A 16,689-nucleotide genomic window follows, 5' to 3' on the forward strand; every position below is an offset into this window, starting at 1 on the left:
CTTTCTTCAAAGTCATGCTTGCATCAGCAATGGTCTGTGAGTCCAAAGGCAGACAGAGGGTGGGTACCCAAGGAAGGTGCAGATGAAACAAGTGCTGGCACCCAGAACAGCCTCTGAACACCTGGTTCTCCTCCATACACTCTGGTAATGGCAAAGAGTCATCAGTCACACATTTCAGAGCAATAGCTTTTAACGACAGCTTAGATGTCAACACTGTCTTTCCCACAAAGCATGAAAGGACTTGGTCTTGAGAGAAGAGACATCTCAGTGCTCACACAATGACTCTTCCAAGGCCAGATATTTCAAGTATAAAATCACCAAGGGAAACGAACAAAAAAGGTAAAAGGAACTGCATATGGTCCTTCTGTGAAGAATCAAAGAAATGTTTCAGAGGCTTAGAATGAAACCGTCTGAGCTCAGATGAGTCACTGGGGTTCTTGGAGCAAAACAGACAATATGGATAATTGGTAAAACAGGAACAGACAGTAAGAAGCATAGTCATGAGGGACAGTCTTGATGCTTGAAGAATATGACAGCTTTTGTGAGGAGTTAACCTCCCTCCCTCACCACACAGTTGGAATAGTAGGAAGTCTGTTCAGAAACATCATGTTGAAAGGGAAGGACAAATGTGTTTAAGTTGGAAAGAAGATGATGGATTAGTTAAGAAAACAAGTGGCAGAATTTAGTCCAATCTACCTTTGAACCTGGTCCTGTTTTGAACAAGAGGGAGCACAATGCGATTTTCAAAGGTACTGGTCAACCTAAATTATTTTAAGAAAAGGGCTTAATGTGAGAAGAACAAAACAAAAATAACATTATCTTCATTACGGAATGAAACCAATGCTGAAAAAAGCTGCAGCCTGGAGAATAGGTCAGTGGTGCCTACGGAAAGAGCATGATGAATTAAGAGCCAAAGAACCTGTAAATGTTATGAGAAGATAGATGTCTTTTGGCAGACTAATGCTTTGATTTTGTTTAAACTAGCTAAAGTGGGTAACTTAGCTTCAACAGCCCAGTGAATAACTGCTACTGCTATAAAATTTTAACCTTTCCCCCTTCAATTAATGTTAGACCTGAAAAGCTCTCCTCAAAGGGAAAAAACTTTACCAAAAAACTAGGAAAGGTGATATTCATATTCCGGATATTCTTAAAAGATAAAAGAATATACAGACCTTGAGGTTTTAGAACACATACACACACCCCCCCCCCAAGTTTTGTTTATGCAACTGAAACACATTTCCTTCTACCATAAAAATCTGCAGCAAGCAAAGGCTTCAGATCTTCATCATTTCATTGCTGCCTCAGTCCAAGAGAAATCCAGTTTACTCTTCACTGCCTCCCCAAGTAAGATAACCTGAAATTTTTCCCAAATGCTTATTTAGAAAATGAGACTTCAAAGTAAAAGGCTGACTTGCATTAATTGCTTATGCTTATCTGCTCTCCCACACTTGTGATCATCTTCCAGCCTGTGCCCATAGCAACAGCTGGAGACCTCTGTGTTCTGGCCTTACCACTGTGGTCTTCCTCTCCTGCATATTGAAGAATATATGGCCTTGATGGCAGGTGCATCAGGAAGCAGCCAGACACACCAAACACATGCCACCTGACGGCATCTTCAACCAGTTACATTTTAAGATCATGCGTTCAAGAGGAGATCCTGCATTTGATAAGAGCCTTTGTATTCTGAAACTTCAAGCTTCTATACTAGAAAAACAAGAACTACTGAAGACCTGGATTGGTGTCAATGATCTGAAAGTCATTTTTCATTGCTGAAATCATCATTTTACTGAAAACACATTTGTTCCCTCAACAAGGATTCCGAGAGCCATAGAAGTATTCTGCATGATGCTTGATGTCATCTCCCCACACATCTCCTTAATGATTTGTCTCTAATTTTTCCAATAAAATCTAGGTGCAATACTCTGGATTTTCAAAGAGGGACTACTGATTTACACGGGATTTAATTACATTTGATACTGGTCCCCTGTTAAGAGGTGGTTTTGGCCATAACTAACCTCTACGTGTGCTAGGAAATTTCAGTTTTTCCACTACAATGAGAAAGTCTATTTCCCTTAGCAGAACCTTAATGAAAACAAAACAAGTAAAAAACCACCCCTAACTCCAATTCTACAAGAAACAGTAGACTACAAACCTATTCTTAATCTGGTATCAATCATTACAATAAAAAATACAGCACACAAACTACACCCAAATCTGTAACAATGCTTGCTTTATTGTACTTAGAGAGCAACTGAGTCTCACCTCAACACTCTTACCATGCTCATCTCATTTCAAGTAAAACTTTTGGCTATCTCCTGCCATAGGCATTGCTAATTAACTGCCTTTTAGAGACAAATATTTTCTTATCTGTTTAGAATCTAAACATGATTCTCTCTTCAAAGGAGTTTTACCCTTTTAACTGGAGTTTTTTAGACTGTTTGGGGAAAAACATAACCTTGTTTTACATATGCTGGCCGATCTCACAAACAGCTCTTAGGTCTTCCTTTCAGTTGTGTACCCAGCACTGAGGGTAGTTTCTTCCCCCCGCTTAAAGTCTAATGAGAACCAAAGTAAATGAAGTGGAACAAAGAAGCTACATTAGCTTTCATAATTTATTGCTCTAGACAACTCCAGCTATTGCCTGTGACAGGAATCAAGCCAGGCAGAAAGAAAATGAAAGTGTTCTGCCACTTTGTCAACAGCTGAAGTTGCAGGACTCATTTCTATGGCTACCAGCAATGTCCCCGAACCCCCATCGCCACACTGCAGCTCTTGACCTGTATTTACAGAGGGCACCAAACACAAAGGAGAACATGCATAAATAATGACCTGAAACGTGTTATGTGCTGTTTTCTTCAGGTTTTTAAAGACTATAGACTAAAAATGATACACTTCAGTGTTCTTCCTTAATACAGGTTAATAAAGAATAAATCTGACACAGTTCACTGAATTTTATTGCCTTGATTATTCAGAATTTTTTTTTTTTTTTGTCTGGATGAATAAACTCCTGTAGCGAACTCTCACAAGCATTTCATTTTGATATCTAAATTCAACCTATTCTGATTAAAGCATCACTTTTGTGGTGTCTTCCACTTGTAAAGGTAAAATTTTTTGCAGAAGTAGATTTGGAGTGAGAAGAGGTGTAAGAACAACTGTCAAAAATTCAACATGGCAACTTTCATAAGTACCATCTGAAAGCAGTAATGCTGGTACACCTAATGAGCAAGAAGGATTCTCCACAGCACCTTCCCTTGTGCTGAGCACCATGACTGGTTCTGACTCACACAAAGGCTCCGAAATTGGAGCTTAGTCCTTTGCCATTGTGCCTGTGGGTTGCCTGCTTTAAAGATGACACAGCTGGATCTATAAAAATCTCACAGGAAGGAACAACACTGACTTAAGCCAAGCAATCCACAAGGTTCAAAACTGCTAAGCTCAATACGCAATAAAGAAAGGGAAAGACAAAATGGCATAGGACATAGACTCCTCTTGAAAATTCAATTCTTGCTAAATCTTCAGCGGATGAGAAGATCCTCCTAACTTACCAAGAACATTTTATCAGGAAGCAATTAGCACCCCAAGTGGTATCAATACACGAATTTCAACTAGATTTAGATGTCCAAAGCTAAGAGAAGAGAGAAGCAGGAGCAAACACAGTCATTACAGAGAGAGCACCAAGGAATAATTTGAAACTCACCATTTAATGTTTTAATGCCCTAAAAGATGCACATAATGACCCCTGTGTCAAAAGAAAATGTTATGGCTTGACACACTACCAGTACAAATCATGTACATTATTGCCAGAATCCCCTGTGACAGTTCCCAAGACTTTCTGAAATCGACTGCAGATTGAAAAGATGTTACTGTTCAGCAAAATTATTCTTCATAATTGGTACATTTATTTGGAGATCATAGATTTTTCAGTGTAAAGAACATTTTAAAATATTATTTTTTTAAAAACTAATTAAAATGTTTTGAACTATAGCAGCTCTCTTTTTCATTTAAAAAGCCAGTATCTTCACAGAGGATATTATATACATTTGGAAATTATTCTGTAAGTGTTTTCTCTGAATAAATGCAGAAAACCAAATACAGAAAGCATCTGTCTCAGCTCTGGTAGTATTTCTTAGAATAATTAAAATGCTAATGAAAAAGCATGTAAAGGCAGGAAGAAGTAGAAGAACCACCCACCCCAGAGTAACATCCTTCTATAAGTATCATTTCCAACTTCTGATGTTCTCTAATTTATGCTCTAAGTGATGACAGGTTATGTTTATAGTATCTCTTTAAGAAGGAACCTATTAGTTATCTCCTTTGCACTTGCCAGTACTTCTCAGCAGATTTAGGTGAAATGTTGGACACAAAAATAAGGCACAGATGAAGGCAAGAGATAGCTGGTGTTAGCTTCAACAGCTCATCAGCTGTGAACAACAGAGGCACACCTCTGCACAGCAATTCCCAAATCAGATGAACACAGTGGTACCTCCAATGGCAACGATCAGCTGACACAAAATGCTGTCTCTGACTTGCTATTAGTCCACCCCCTCATACTCCAACTCCTTTTCTTGATTTCTACACTGCAGCCACTCTACAGCTGTTGCAGGTACAGTGTGATTAAGACCAAATCAATTCCCCTTTCAGCCTCACACACATATAAATCATGATTCTGTAATTATTTCACACTCAAACAAAGTGTGGAACTCTGGCATGACTGGTAGATTTTTTATTTTCCATGGGGGAAGGCAAACATAGGCTGGAATTTTCTTCTGCCTCCTTCTAGTTCTTACTCATTTCAGTAGCTCCTCCATCCAAAATGGATGGAAGGAGGAATATGGGTGGCTGTGATTTCAGCAGTGATCCCACTGCATTCCCACATCCCTTACTAACATAGACTATGACCTAAGATTGAGTTAAATTAACCAAGGTGAGAATCAAAAGGAGGAGTAATTGGGCAAAGCTAAGAGAACATAAAAGGTAAGAACAAAGGTTCTCTCTTCTTAATGAGGATTACACAGTACGAACATCACGGTTATTTTCAAAAAAGAACCCAAGTGTCAAAGACCCAGTTCTAACTCAAGCTGTGCCACTGACTACAAAATTGCAAAGTAAGTAAAAACCCTGATTTACAAGTTTCAGAAAAATATTTGAGAAGCCATAATAAACAGCACTGCTATGATGTACTCTGTCTGCTTGGAAAAGTCCTAGAAGAAATGCTAATGTGCTATACTGTGCTGTCAGTATTTACATGATGAACCGCCTACATGCTAAATAAGAGACGGCAAGAACAAAGTCCTAAAGGCTTAGGTATTTGCAAGCAGTTGTTTTTGTATTTTTGCTGGTGCTTATTTTTTTAATCAATCCAATTTCTGTGCTGACTTGAAGCCCAATATATATTTGATCTTCCATTTCACAGCATCAAATTAAGCTCCGTATCTGAAGGGAATCTCAGATTCCACAATCTCAGTTTGGCTTATTTGACTACAATTTTTGCACCAAAAAAAAGTGAACCACAGATAGATCATTTATAAGAACAAGTGAGGTAGTTGTAAAGAATACCATCAGTAGTATCCACTGTCTTGGCAATAATGATAGATTTAAGCAGCTGCTACTAGAAAACATCAGCTCTGCCAAAATGTCAGATGCTAATGGCTGAGGCAGCTCAATTAAGCTACAAGACACAATTGCTTTGTTCTACCAGGGATGCAGGCAGGCATATTTCAATTTATATCTGGAACCAACAGAAGCACTTAGGGAAGGAACAGATTAAAAAAAATCTGAATACATACAGCCTTACATCTTCACCTTCTTACAGAAGTCCCAGATTTTAAGAAGTCCCAGATTTTAAGCCACAAGTGATTTGATGCATTATGAGTTCCCAATAAAGCATGCAAAATAGCTGGAGTAGTGTCAATTTTAAGCAGCAACCCAAATAAAGGATCCAATCAAGTTCACTTTAGCAGTGTGTTGATATGGTAAGTTATTTTTAATGTAAATTTAAATGCAGGTTTTCTGTAGTTTAATGACATTCAACAGTGATAACGTAATGGGAAATAATGGTTGCAACAGCGAACTGTGTTTATGCTACATTGAGAAAAGAGTATATCTAACACATTTTAAAAAATTATGGCAAACATTTCTTCATAAAGTCTAATTAATGTGAGAAAGCATATCTGCCTTTTACAGTAAAACGTGTAAAAGCATGTAAAAACAACTGGACTATCATTTGTTGTCAAGATTCATACAAAAGTAGATGGTGCTGTCAATACTTTCCTCTACTTCCCAGTTCCAATCTGTTCTCCTGAAATCTCACCTATGCAAATGAGATTGTGAACTAAGAATGAAGTAAACTTTGACTTGTTTCTAACATTTACCTCATTTCAGGCCAAGTTAACCTTCCTATGATGAAGGAGAATTAACTGCAGACCATTAAATCTGAGAGTGAGAATAATTTGTAGAAATGTGTCCAGGTCTCAGGGGTTACTGGTCCACACAGGGAGTGTATCACCAGTACAATGCAGCAAATCAAACTGATTTGAGCAACTCCAACAGGAACATTTGCAACTCTCATGCATCTCCAAGATATAGAAAAAAGAGTTGTACTGTAACCAGCATCCTGTTCTGAGGGCAGACCCCATCACACGCTCACTGCTAGTACCACAAACAAAATTAAAGATGCTTTTTACAGATTAATTTATTGAATGTCTTATGGCAAAGAAAGGAAAAGTGTAATTCTTATCCTCAGAAGTTACAGGTATCTACACTTCAAACCAGCAATTAAGTTTTAAGACTTGTATGTCTGAAGACACCAGCCATTCAGAAATGCTCTGCTATTTGATCACGTATGTGATTTTTTCATGGCACATATGACAATATTTTAGTTATACATGTCCTTGGAATTCAATAGTTTCTTCAACAGTAATCACAGTACATAGGGTTTAAACCTAAGGGTGAAATGAAGAAATTTTAGATAAAAGTACTTTTACTGAACTTTTACTGAATTTCAGACAAACTCTCCTGTGCTAATATGGATAGATCTTGCAATACTTGTAGATCTCTAATAAGCAATCTCACTTATTTTCCATGATGAAATGCTATCTTAAACTGCTTCAAAGGTAAAATTCAGAAAGAACTGGTTTAGTTTGACTCTCAGATTGGATCAGATGATTGACATGTATGCTACAATTCAATGTAATTTTTAATACTATTCCCTTTTACTACAATGAAGGCATAAATGCTTCTATTAACTCATCTTAACATTGACCGTGTTATCTAGAAATTCTTGCTGTTTACAAAGTTTTAACTTCCACAGCACTAGCAACCTACTAAAATTATTTCATGCTACCAAGTGAGAGAAACTGGGCAAAGGAAAAATGTATGTGGATCATGAGGAAAAATTCAGGACACCCTATCATCCCATAGAATAATGTACCCAGAGAATATCTGGCAAGCCTCAAAGATCATAAAGGTACATGTTGGCAGGAAAGGGCTCTCCTTCTGTAATTTTTATGGACCTGTAATGCACAAAAGTTTCCAAAGGTCAACTGAGTTGCCACAGTTGTTCCCAAATTGTCTAAAAATGCCTATAACCTTTTCCCTTCCATCAACTTAGAGTTTCAATTGCAAGAACTCCCTGTGTGTTCACAAAGACAAGCATTGCAAAGCAACTCAGGTATTTAAGTTGGGTCTGTATAATGCTGTGACATCAACCAAGCCAATGGAATTTTTTACCCACACTCAACAATAGTGCAAGTGGGTGTATTTCCCACTAGCATGCATAAGGTCAGTACTTCCAAACCTACTGGAAACACACACCCTATCTTACTTTTATGTGATGCAAAGGGAATAGCAAGGAAGGCTCTGCAAATAGCAATGGGTTCCTTGCATCTACCACAGCCATAAACATGGGAGTTGCTAAAAACAGGACTAGTAGAGGAAAACAATATGGCCACGGAGTTCTGCAGAGACTGAGACACTTTCTACATTGCAAGAATAAGCTTTTATTCTGTCTTCCCCAATGCTCTCCCCTCATCACTTACCAAGCTGCATGCACCTGGCAGTTCAGAAAGCTTTGAACACAGGCTAGTACAGAGTGAGGACTTCCTTGATGAAGTATGTGAAGGTTTAAAACAAAAGTAGATGTTGTTTTGTCTATTCTCCATTTTTTCTACATGAAGGAGTAGCAGATGCTGGCCCCTGTGCCTGTGCATAGCCTGGCTACAGTCACCAAGTCAGAAACCGCTGTCACGGACACTGCTGGGGTGGCAGCCACAGACAGCTGTCTCAGTAATATTCGTACAGTACATTTCCATATGTCAAAAAGCACACATTTATAAAGATGTATATGAGTTAGGACTTTGGAGGACACTCTTGTTAGTATTGATGGGCAGGACTAGCTAAAAGGACTGCACACCGAGCACAAAAAAATGAGATATGTCAAATGCGACAAGAAAAAAGAGCACACATTAGTTGCTTTTAAAATAGATATCAACAGGGAAAAAAGACTTATCTTAAAGCACCAATATACATCTTACAAGCTTATTCACTTGTGCAGTCATATGTGCAAGAGGTATCATGCTATTTTCATTCAGGATCTGTAAATCTAACAATATCCTCAAGGAAAATAATCTAAAAGGTACAAGCAAAGATGTACAATGATAGATATTAGATAAATATATCACTTTACAGTTCTAGGTCTATCCTGTAGTTAAGTATGTCATTTAAGGAGGTATACATTAAAATCACAGAAATGCTAAGGTGGGAAGCTCATACAGCACATGTTAGCTTCAAAGCTGAAATTGGCTGTTTTCATTAGCTACTTTGCTGTTAAAATCCAATTCTGCAATATGATTCTCTGGTTTTTGCATTTTAATCCCAGCCCTTAGAGATTAATAATGCTACTTAACCTGTTGTAGCTGTCATTTTTGCACGTGCTGGAAAACAACAATTTATCATGTTCTAAAAGTGCAGGTTTGGTTGCTTTGAAAAGGACCAGTCTTCACACTTAGGATGTGACAGAATTAAAGCTTCAAGTACAACCTCTCTTCCATATGCATTACGCTACGAATTGTTTTCCATGCAGTGGATGGAATGAACCGTACTCATGCACTGAGCAATTCAAGTTCTGCTCTCTGCATTTGTGCAAAACGTGCTTTAGTTACAGAACTTCTACAAACCTTACTCTGAATACAACTTGCTCATGTGTTTTCAACACTGCTCAGCACGGCAGTTATCTCCTAAAGATGTGCGATTTACTGTCTGTCTTCAAAACACAGGTGAACTAAAGGTCCATTTTACAGACTGAGAGCCAAGCAAGACAACACTGCCATCAAGTTTTACCTAAACTTGTTTTTCTGACACAATCCATTTAGAAATCTAAAGAACTTAAAATATAAAATAGCTAATGCTGTAATATTCAGAAATATGTACATACATTCACAGTGCGAGAAAGTCACCCATGCACTGAAGTCAAAGGGACATATGCTTGGCATGCAGTTAAGAATGGTCAATACCCAAGCAGCATATTTTAGATTTGGAAGTGAGAGCCCATAAAACCATGCAGTCAGTCATCATGCAAAGAAAGGGGAGTGTGTATCACTTGTCCAAAATCACTCTGTATAGTAATGAACTTCTGTAATAGGGCTACATAAAGCTACCCAGTCAGTTATAAATCTGGCATTCCCAAGTGTACTTTGGAGGGTGACTTCAGTAAATATTGCTATCAGAGTGGTTCAGAGATATATTTCCTTAGCCTTCTAGAAAAAAAAAACCCCAAACATTAAAAATGAGCCAATTTCTCCATGTGTCATTATACTGTTATGAACATGATACAGGACTGGAAATTGTAAGGCTGCCATAAAAACATCTTTCCACTGAACAGCTATAGTCTAGTGGTAGATCAACCTCATTCAAGACACAAGCTTAAAATGAAGTTCACAAGTCTCCAAGTGAAGAGGTTACAGATGAAGTCAGTCAAGATAACGTTGCTTCAACACCTCCCAGATGCAAGAAGAGTCCTAATAACAGAGCACTTGGAGTCTCTTATTTCAGGCTCTGTTCACATTCTTCCCCAGTGAGCAGCAGCCCAGTGTAACAACAACGGCAGTAATTGCTCACTGTCACTGTAAGCCAGACCTGCAGTGAACTACGCATGCATGCATGGAGCAAATGATGAGAATCTGAGCTAAGCTCACAAACGGGTTCCTCAGAAATACTTCAAAAGGCTTATAATCTTGCCAAATTTGAAAATAAAATGTATTAATTCAAAGTGACAACCACATTGATGGTTCCAGCTAACCACAGACACAGAGTAAAGTTTTACACATAAATGCAAAATAATTGATTGTGCATTCCGCATTAACGCTCTTTGCATGACTTGTGCCCAATTATGCTTTTCTCACTCAAATTCAGGCTTTGTATGTACCCACTTCATTGCACACTTTACTTATAAACAGAACTCTGATACTTTTTCTGAGGACAATTTTATCACCCCTTAAAATAAACAAAAGTGAAATTTCAAATGACTGGATGGCTGCACAAGGCTTTAAGAAAGAATTTTTCATAGTCTTTAACGTTTATCAAGTGTATCACTCTAATAATCCACAGTGCTATCACTTCTACAGTTACACTCTTCTATTTTCCTTTTTTTTGATGATCACCATCTTATAAACCAGCTACAGGAACATATTTTTAAAAGATGAATGCCTCTCCCACAAAGAATGCCATATTAGGGGGGTTTATTAGTGATTTATGACTGTCATTCTTCAACAAGACTGCTTCTCTTTTATAAAACCTAAAATTTATTTTTTATCCACTCTGAAAAGAACAAACAAAACCACTGATAATGTTTGAAAAAAGCTTTCCTCTACTGCATAGCTATTTCCTGACTGCCTGTATACCTGGCACTTCTACCACATCACCAGTCAATTGATATTCTCTTTATCCAGTCACCTGCTGTCATACTACTCATACAAAGAAAACTGTCAGGCCCACAGCAACATGCCTCACAAGCTTTCTCAACCTCCCCCTCACTATTTAAGTTCTTCCTTCTTTTCATGATCACTTTCATAACTACAGCTCTCATGTTTGTTCATACAGAAGATTAGCACTTCTCAGCTACCCTGCTAACACGCATCAGGGACCCAGCTTTCCTATGCTGGCTTAAAAGAGAGTAGCTACCAGCCACCCTGAAGAACGCTGCAGTATCACAATCACTGCATGAGAATAATTTCAAAAGCAGGAACAAAGCAAGGTGTAGGCTTAACTGAAAAAAGAATCAAAGACTTAAATTATACCACTGTTATACAATGGGGTAAACTTCAGGAGATTAATCCCCAAAATATAATTCAGAACAATTCCAACACCTTCAAATGAATTTAAGAAAAAAAATTTAAAGAGAAAAATTAAAAAGAGAAAGAGAGAACATTAAACACGGGCTTATGGAGATCAGCTGGTGCACAACACACCAGAGCTGTCCTCCTACAGTCTACATCTCTCAACTGATTAAAAAAAAAAAGTAGAAATTACCACCAAAAAAAAAAAAAAAAAAAAAAAAAAAGGTAGAATTTTCTGTGTGTCTGCCACTCAGTTATGGACAATGGTACTGCACCTCTACAACTTCTTCCTTTGTCCTGAAGTGTCAAAAATATCTGTAGAACTTTATTCTCAGTTGACTAAGGGGATCCTTTTATTCATTCTATTTTCACTGTTCATCCATGAGCTGCAACATGATTGACATCTTTTCCATCAGAACTGTACAGCAGCATAACAAGCTAATTATTATTTAAAAAATGATACACACTACCTCTCCAGGTCAAGCTACAATCCTCTAGCTGGACATCATTTTTAAACTTACAAGCTTTAATAACTTGTGCATCATTCTAGTCCAGATACTACACTCAGTTTCAGAGAAGGTTTCCTGAAAATGAAGGCTTTATTATTTCTATGTAGTTTTTAGTGACTGCTACCAGTATTGCTAATAATAACTGGTAGCCCTTCTTCTGCAACAAATGACTATTTCTTGTAATTTTATCAGGGTTCTCAAGAAGCAAAAGTGACAAAAGGACCTAGCTTCTTAAACCAAGTTTTATACTTTGGCTTCATAGTTTCAACTGGCTGGAATTAAATATCTTTTACCCCCCAGCTGACTTTCTATGCCACAGAGCAATTAGTTGTCAAAAATGCATTCATATCCAATAGCAACAACAAAATATGGGAGGAGGCACATTAGATCAAGCAAATGCATTCATACCTTCAGAATGCAGGTGGAGGCAGGAGACAATTAGAGAAGGAAATTCAACTAGAAGGCATTTCCTGAGGATTAATGAATGGGTGTTTGATAGTCAAGGGCAGGATGGGTTCTGCAACCGGCACACTTCATTAATCCCCCAGGCAATACAAACTGGGATTCTGCTAATTTTTTTCTGCACTTTTTATTTTCCTTAACATCTAATTAAAATTTCCACTTAATCTGACACCATCATTCCCTCACAATCACAGAATGGTTCGGGTTGGAAGAAACCTTAAATATAATCTAGTTCCAATCCCCCTACCATGGGAGGGCAAGTCCCACTGGACCATGTTGCTCAAAGCCCCATCCAGCCTGGCCTTGAACACTTCCCAGGATGGGGCATCCACAACTTCTCTGGGCAACCTGTGCCTCACCACCCTCATGGTAAAGAATTTCTTCCTAATATCTAATCTAAACCCGCCATCTATCAGTTTGAGGACATTCTTGTCACTGCATGCTTTTGTAAGAATTCCCTCTTTCGCTTTCCTTTAGGCCCCTTTCAGGTACTGGAAGGTGCTGTACGGTCTTACCGAGGCCTTTGCTTCTCCAGGCGGAACAGCCCCAGCTCTCTCAGCCTCTCCTCTCTGCAGAGAAGTGCTCCAACACCCTGAGCATCTTCGTGGACCTCCTCCAGACTTGCTCCAACAGGTTCCTGTGCTCCATATGTCGGGAGCTCCAGAGCTGGATACAGCACTCCAGATGGGGGTCTCCCTCTGCAGAGGGGCAGAATCCCTTTCCTTGCTCTGCTGCCCACCCTGCTTTTGATGCAGCCCAGAACACAGATGGCTTTCTGGGCTGCAAGTGTATATTGCCAAGACGTGTTGAGGTTCTCATCCACCAACATCCCCAAGTCCTTCTCATCACCTCTGCTCTCAGTCCATTTTCTGCCCAGCCTTTATTTGTGCATGGGATTACCCCGAGCCACATACAGGTCCTTACAGTTGGCCTTGTTGAACTTCATGACATCCAGAGCCCAATGCTGTCTGTATGTCTGAACAGTCCTACTATGATAAATAACATCCATAAAATTACAGAATTAATACCTGGTGGAAAAGGCCAGGTAACTTCAAGTTTCAGAAAGTAGTTCTTATTTTATCCTAAAGACTAAACATGTTCTCTGCCTTAGAAACAGAAAGGACTCAGCAGATGTAATTCTTTCCACTAAATTACAAGCTGCTTGATGGCCTCCATTATCCAGTGGTAGCAGACAAAGAGCGAATCAAGTATTGGAGAGAACAACTGATTTTCAGCTGCCTTTGAGTGCCTTAGGAAGCCACATACACTAATGCATTACTGAACATGTCCTAGCCAGCAACCACACCTCTCCATCACCGTAACTCCACACTAACCTGTGACAGGTGCATCTATGTCCAGCAAATTTTTTTCCTGGCGGAGAATCGAAGCTCCCTCTGTTATTATTCTCAAAGCAACACTCTCTTCCAGTCTCCCTTCCTTCATAAGGTGTGCCTTTAAGATATCCACACGAGGTTTTCCATCATTATCAAACACTTCCTTGGCTGTGAGACGGTGACTTGGAGGAAATGGGACAGCTAGGTGGGAAAAAAACAAAACACGTGGTCACTCTTTACAGCAAAGCTTCTATTACTGGCACATTTCAAAACATATCTCTACTGCAAAACAACGTTAACATAGATTTTCTACTGCCTCTTACAATTTGTGGTTTAAATTGTATATAGATTCCCAAAGATACCATTAAAGTGCATGTATTCTGCAAGATATATTATTCACACATCCAAGAAGTAATTCATGCTTATAAAAAAATTGAGAGGAGTATTTAAGCCATAATTACAGGTAGATACATTCAAACAAGTCCCCCAAAAGGCACGGGAGTATTGGGGAAAGGAGGGAACCGACTCTAAACTGCTCTGGTAGAACTAGAGAACACTGAGAGATGTTATCTATTAACAGCATAACATGCACATGCAAGTGCAAATATTTAATACCTGTGCGTGGACATGCATAGATACACTCCAACTGACATTCTAAAATCCAAGACAGAGATCTCTCTAATGACTTTGGGCAGGAGGATGTAAGATGTTTTCCCTGTAGAAGTAATAGTTTGCTACACAAGATACATCTGAAGCCCACCAAAGCGCACCTCAGTGCCGAACGGACAACTCCAGCAAAGACAGGGCAGAGGATGTATCAGTTGGAAAAAAATGAACAAATATGAAGGTTGCCCTGGCAACATAGCAGCAACCAGCAAGCTGCATACTGTCCTCACGTAAGGTCAGAGGCATGAACTTGTATGTTCCTGCTCTTCTGGAGCCAGCTGGAGCGAGAAGGCTTGGAGGTGATGCTGACAGTTGCCAGGATGAGGCTGGAACATTATCCCAGCTTAACCCCCTTTCCCTCGCAGCTCAGTCGGAGTGGCATTAGGCAGCGCCTGCCTCGCCAGCCACAGGGTAATTATCCTGATCCCTGCCACAGCTGCAAGAGGGTCAGGTTGTTCTGGAGCTCCAAGCAGGGAGAGGAGGTGCCTGCAGGGCAGGTCTCAGCTGGCCACATCTGCAGTGCAACCCTGTCCCTGCCAAAGGGCCTTGTACCCTGTGGAATGTCTCACTGGCAGCTCTGCCCCATCACAAGACACGAAACCTTAACACAGAAGATCAATATATCCGTTAGCTTCAATTTTCTTCTAATTTCACCATCAGCAGACTTCAAAACCCCATAACTCACACTCATTAATTAAAGTTCAGACCAAGCACTCTTCTATTACACTACCAGAAGTAACAGCAGAAAATAAAACATTTCACTTTATGCAGTTATTTTCCACTGACATTTTTAACACAAACAGCTTCAGAAAATGCCTTTTCCCCCACCCCCAATCTTTGGGTTTTGCCTTTTTGCTGCTCCAGCAGTCCATTCACTGAAATAATCTGTGGGGACTAATGAATGTGGGTGTCTAGAATACACTGAAGCCTGACTGCTCTCAGACTTCAACATGGGGCAAAAAGGGGAGAAGGTGAAAATTTATGAAAAAACCAATTTATTATGCAACATAGAAAAAGAATAATATTTTCTAAAAAATGGAAGGTGAATGATAACTCAGCAGTTCTCCAATCCTCTTTTTACAAAAACAAAACTGTGGAAGGGTACCTAGTCCTAATGATCCTGCATTTCCAGCATGGAGGAAGGAGGAAAGGGAAAAGTTGGTACATATCTGCAATCACTTTGGCTGGAAGAAGCATATACCATTAGCAAGACAACAGCCACTGTTCCTCCCTAAATGTATGATAATGCACACACCTATGCAGTGCACCATTACTTTGAGGTATGTATGCTGAAAGGACATTTTTGTATTTATAAAGACAGCAAAACACAGATGCAATGACAATAGCAAACAAAAGCTATGACGTAAAACCTGCTGATATAGAAAAAAATACGACATATGCTGCAGCGCTGTAAGAGTTCTGCAGGCAGAGCTCTAACAAAGATGCACCAGTACCTAATTAAAGAAAAAAAGATACTGTTCTAACAGCAGATGATTCATGATTAATTAGCAAAAACATGAGTGACTGAATAGACCACAAATTGCATCTTCCATTATGAGAATATTAACTTTGAATGTACACATACACAGAGCTTCCACAGAAGAACAACGTAAGAAATGGTCATGTTCATGCAGAAGTCAGTTAAACATTATTTTTACTGGTAACACCCACAAATGCCTGCATCAACCAAAATCCTTTTATAAATACAACAAACATTTAACTTCAATTGCTTTACAGAGAGCAATATTACCATCTGAATACACAGGTATCCATCTGTTTCTCCATTCCTTTTTTCTTTTTCTGCTTTTTTAAACCGATGGTATCAACAGATATAAATAAATAACAATAAATGCAATAAACTTGACTGTTATCATAAAGAAACCCTAGAATCTCATCAGACACCAACTGTGCACACAGAATACACAATGAGGAAGAGCATGGAGCTGGAGAGGAGGCCACCAGGGAGAGGCAGGAAGAGGAAGGAGTGGGGACTGAACTGCCAGCACCGAGTTCCTCGCCAGGGCACAGGCCCAGGGGATGTTTTTGTAAAAATAGGTAAGAATCTGTGTTAAGCAAAGGCCATAAAAAGGGGAGAGGCAATAAAATGTGCATATACATAGAAGATGTATTTTTAGAAGTTTAGTGACAAATCTCACTACAAGACCACCACATAAGACTCATGCATGCCTAATCATACTTTGTAAATCTTAAAACCGGGACAAGTGTTCACTTACATTAATTTCCTTATATTGGCATAAAAAACAAATAAACAACTATTCACCATGTGAAATACGACCCTGGTGGTTTGGTAATAAAACACGGACCACAACCAAATGCAAAGAAACAAGGTTTTCAACCCTTTTAAACCTCAGTCTGTCAGTAACATCC

The 16,689-nt window shown here is 39.1% G+C and overlaps 1 protein-coding gene across 2 annotated transcripts in view; it reads right to left on the reverse strand.

The window, feature by feature from the left end:
* Nucleotides 1-16,689, reverse strand: part of PPP3CA (protein phosphatase 3 catalytic subunit alpha) — a 173,381-nt gene that overhangs the window by 88,300 nt on the left and 68,392 nt on the right. For both annotated transcript variants that reach the window (XM_032108583.1, XM_032108582.1), the window contains exon 2: nucleotides 13,636-13,836. In XM_032108583.1, coding sequence (XP_031964474.1) covers nucleotides 13,636-13,836 — 201 coding nt within the window. The remainder of the gene's footprint in view (nucleotides 1-13,635; nucleotides 13,837-16,689) is intronic.

The sequence above is a fragment of the Corvus moneduloides genome, chromosome 5 (assembly GCF_009650955.1).
Source record: "Corvus moneduloides isolate bCorMon1 chromosome 5, bCorMon1.pri, whole genome shotgun sequence".
In the NCBI taxonomy this organism is placed as follows: Eukaryota; Metazoa; Chordata; class Aves; order Passeriformes; family Corvidae; genus Corvus; species Corvus moneduloides.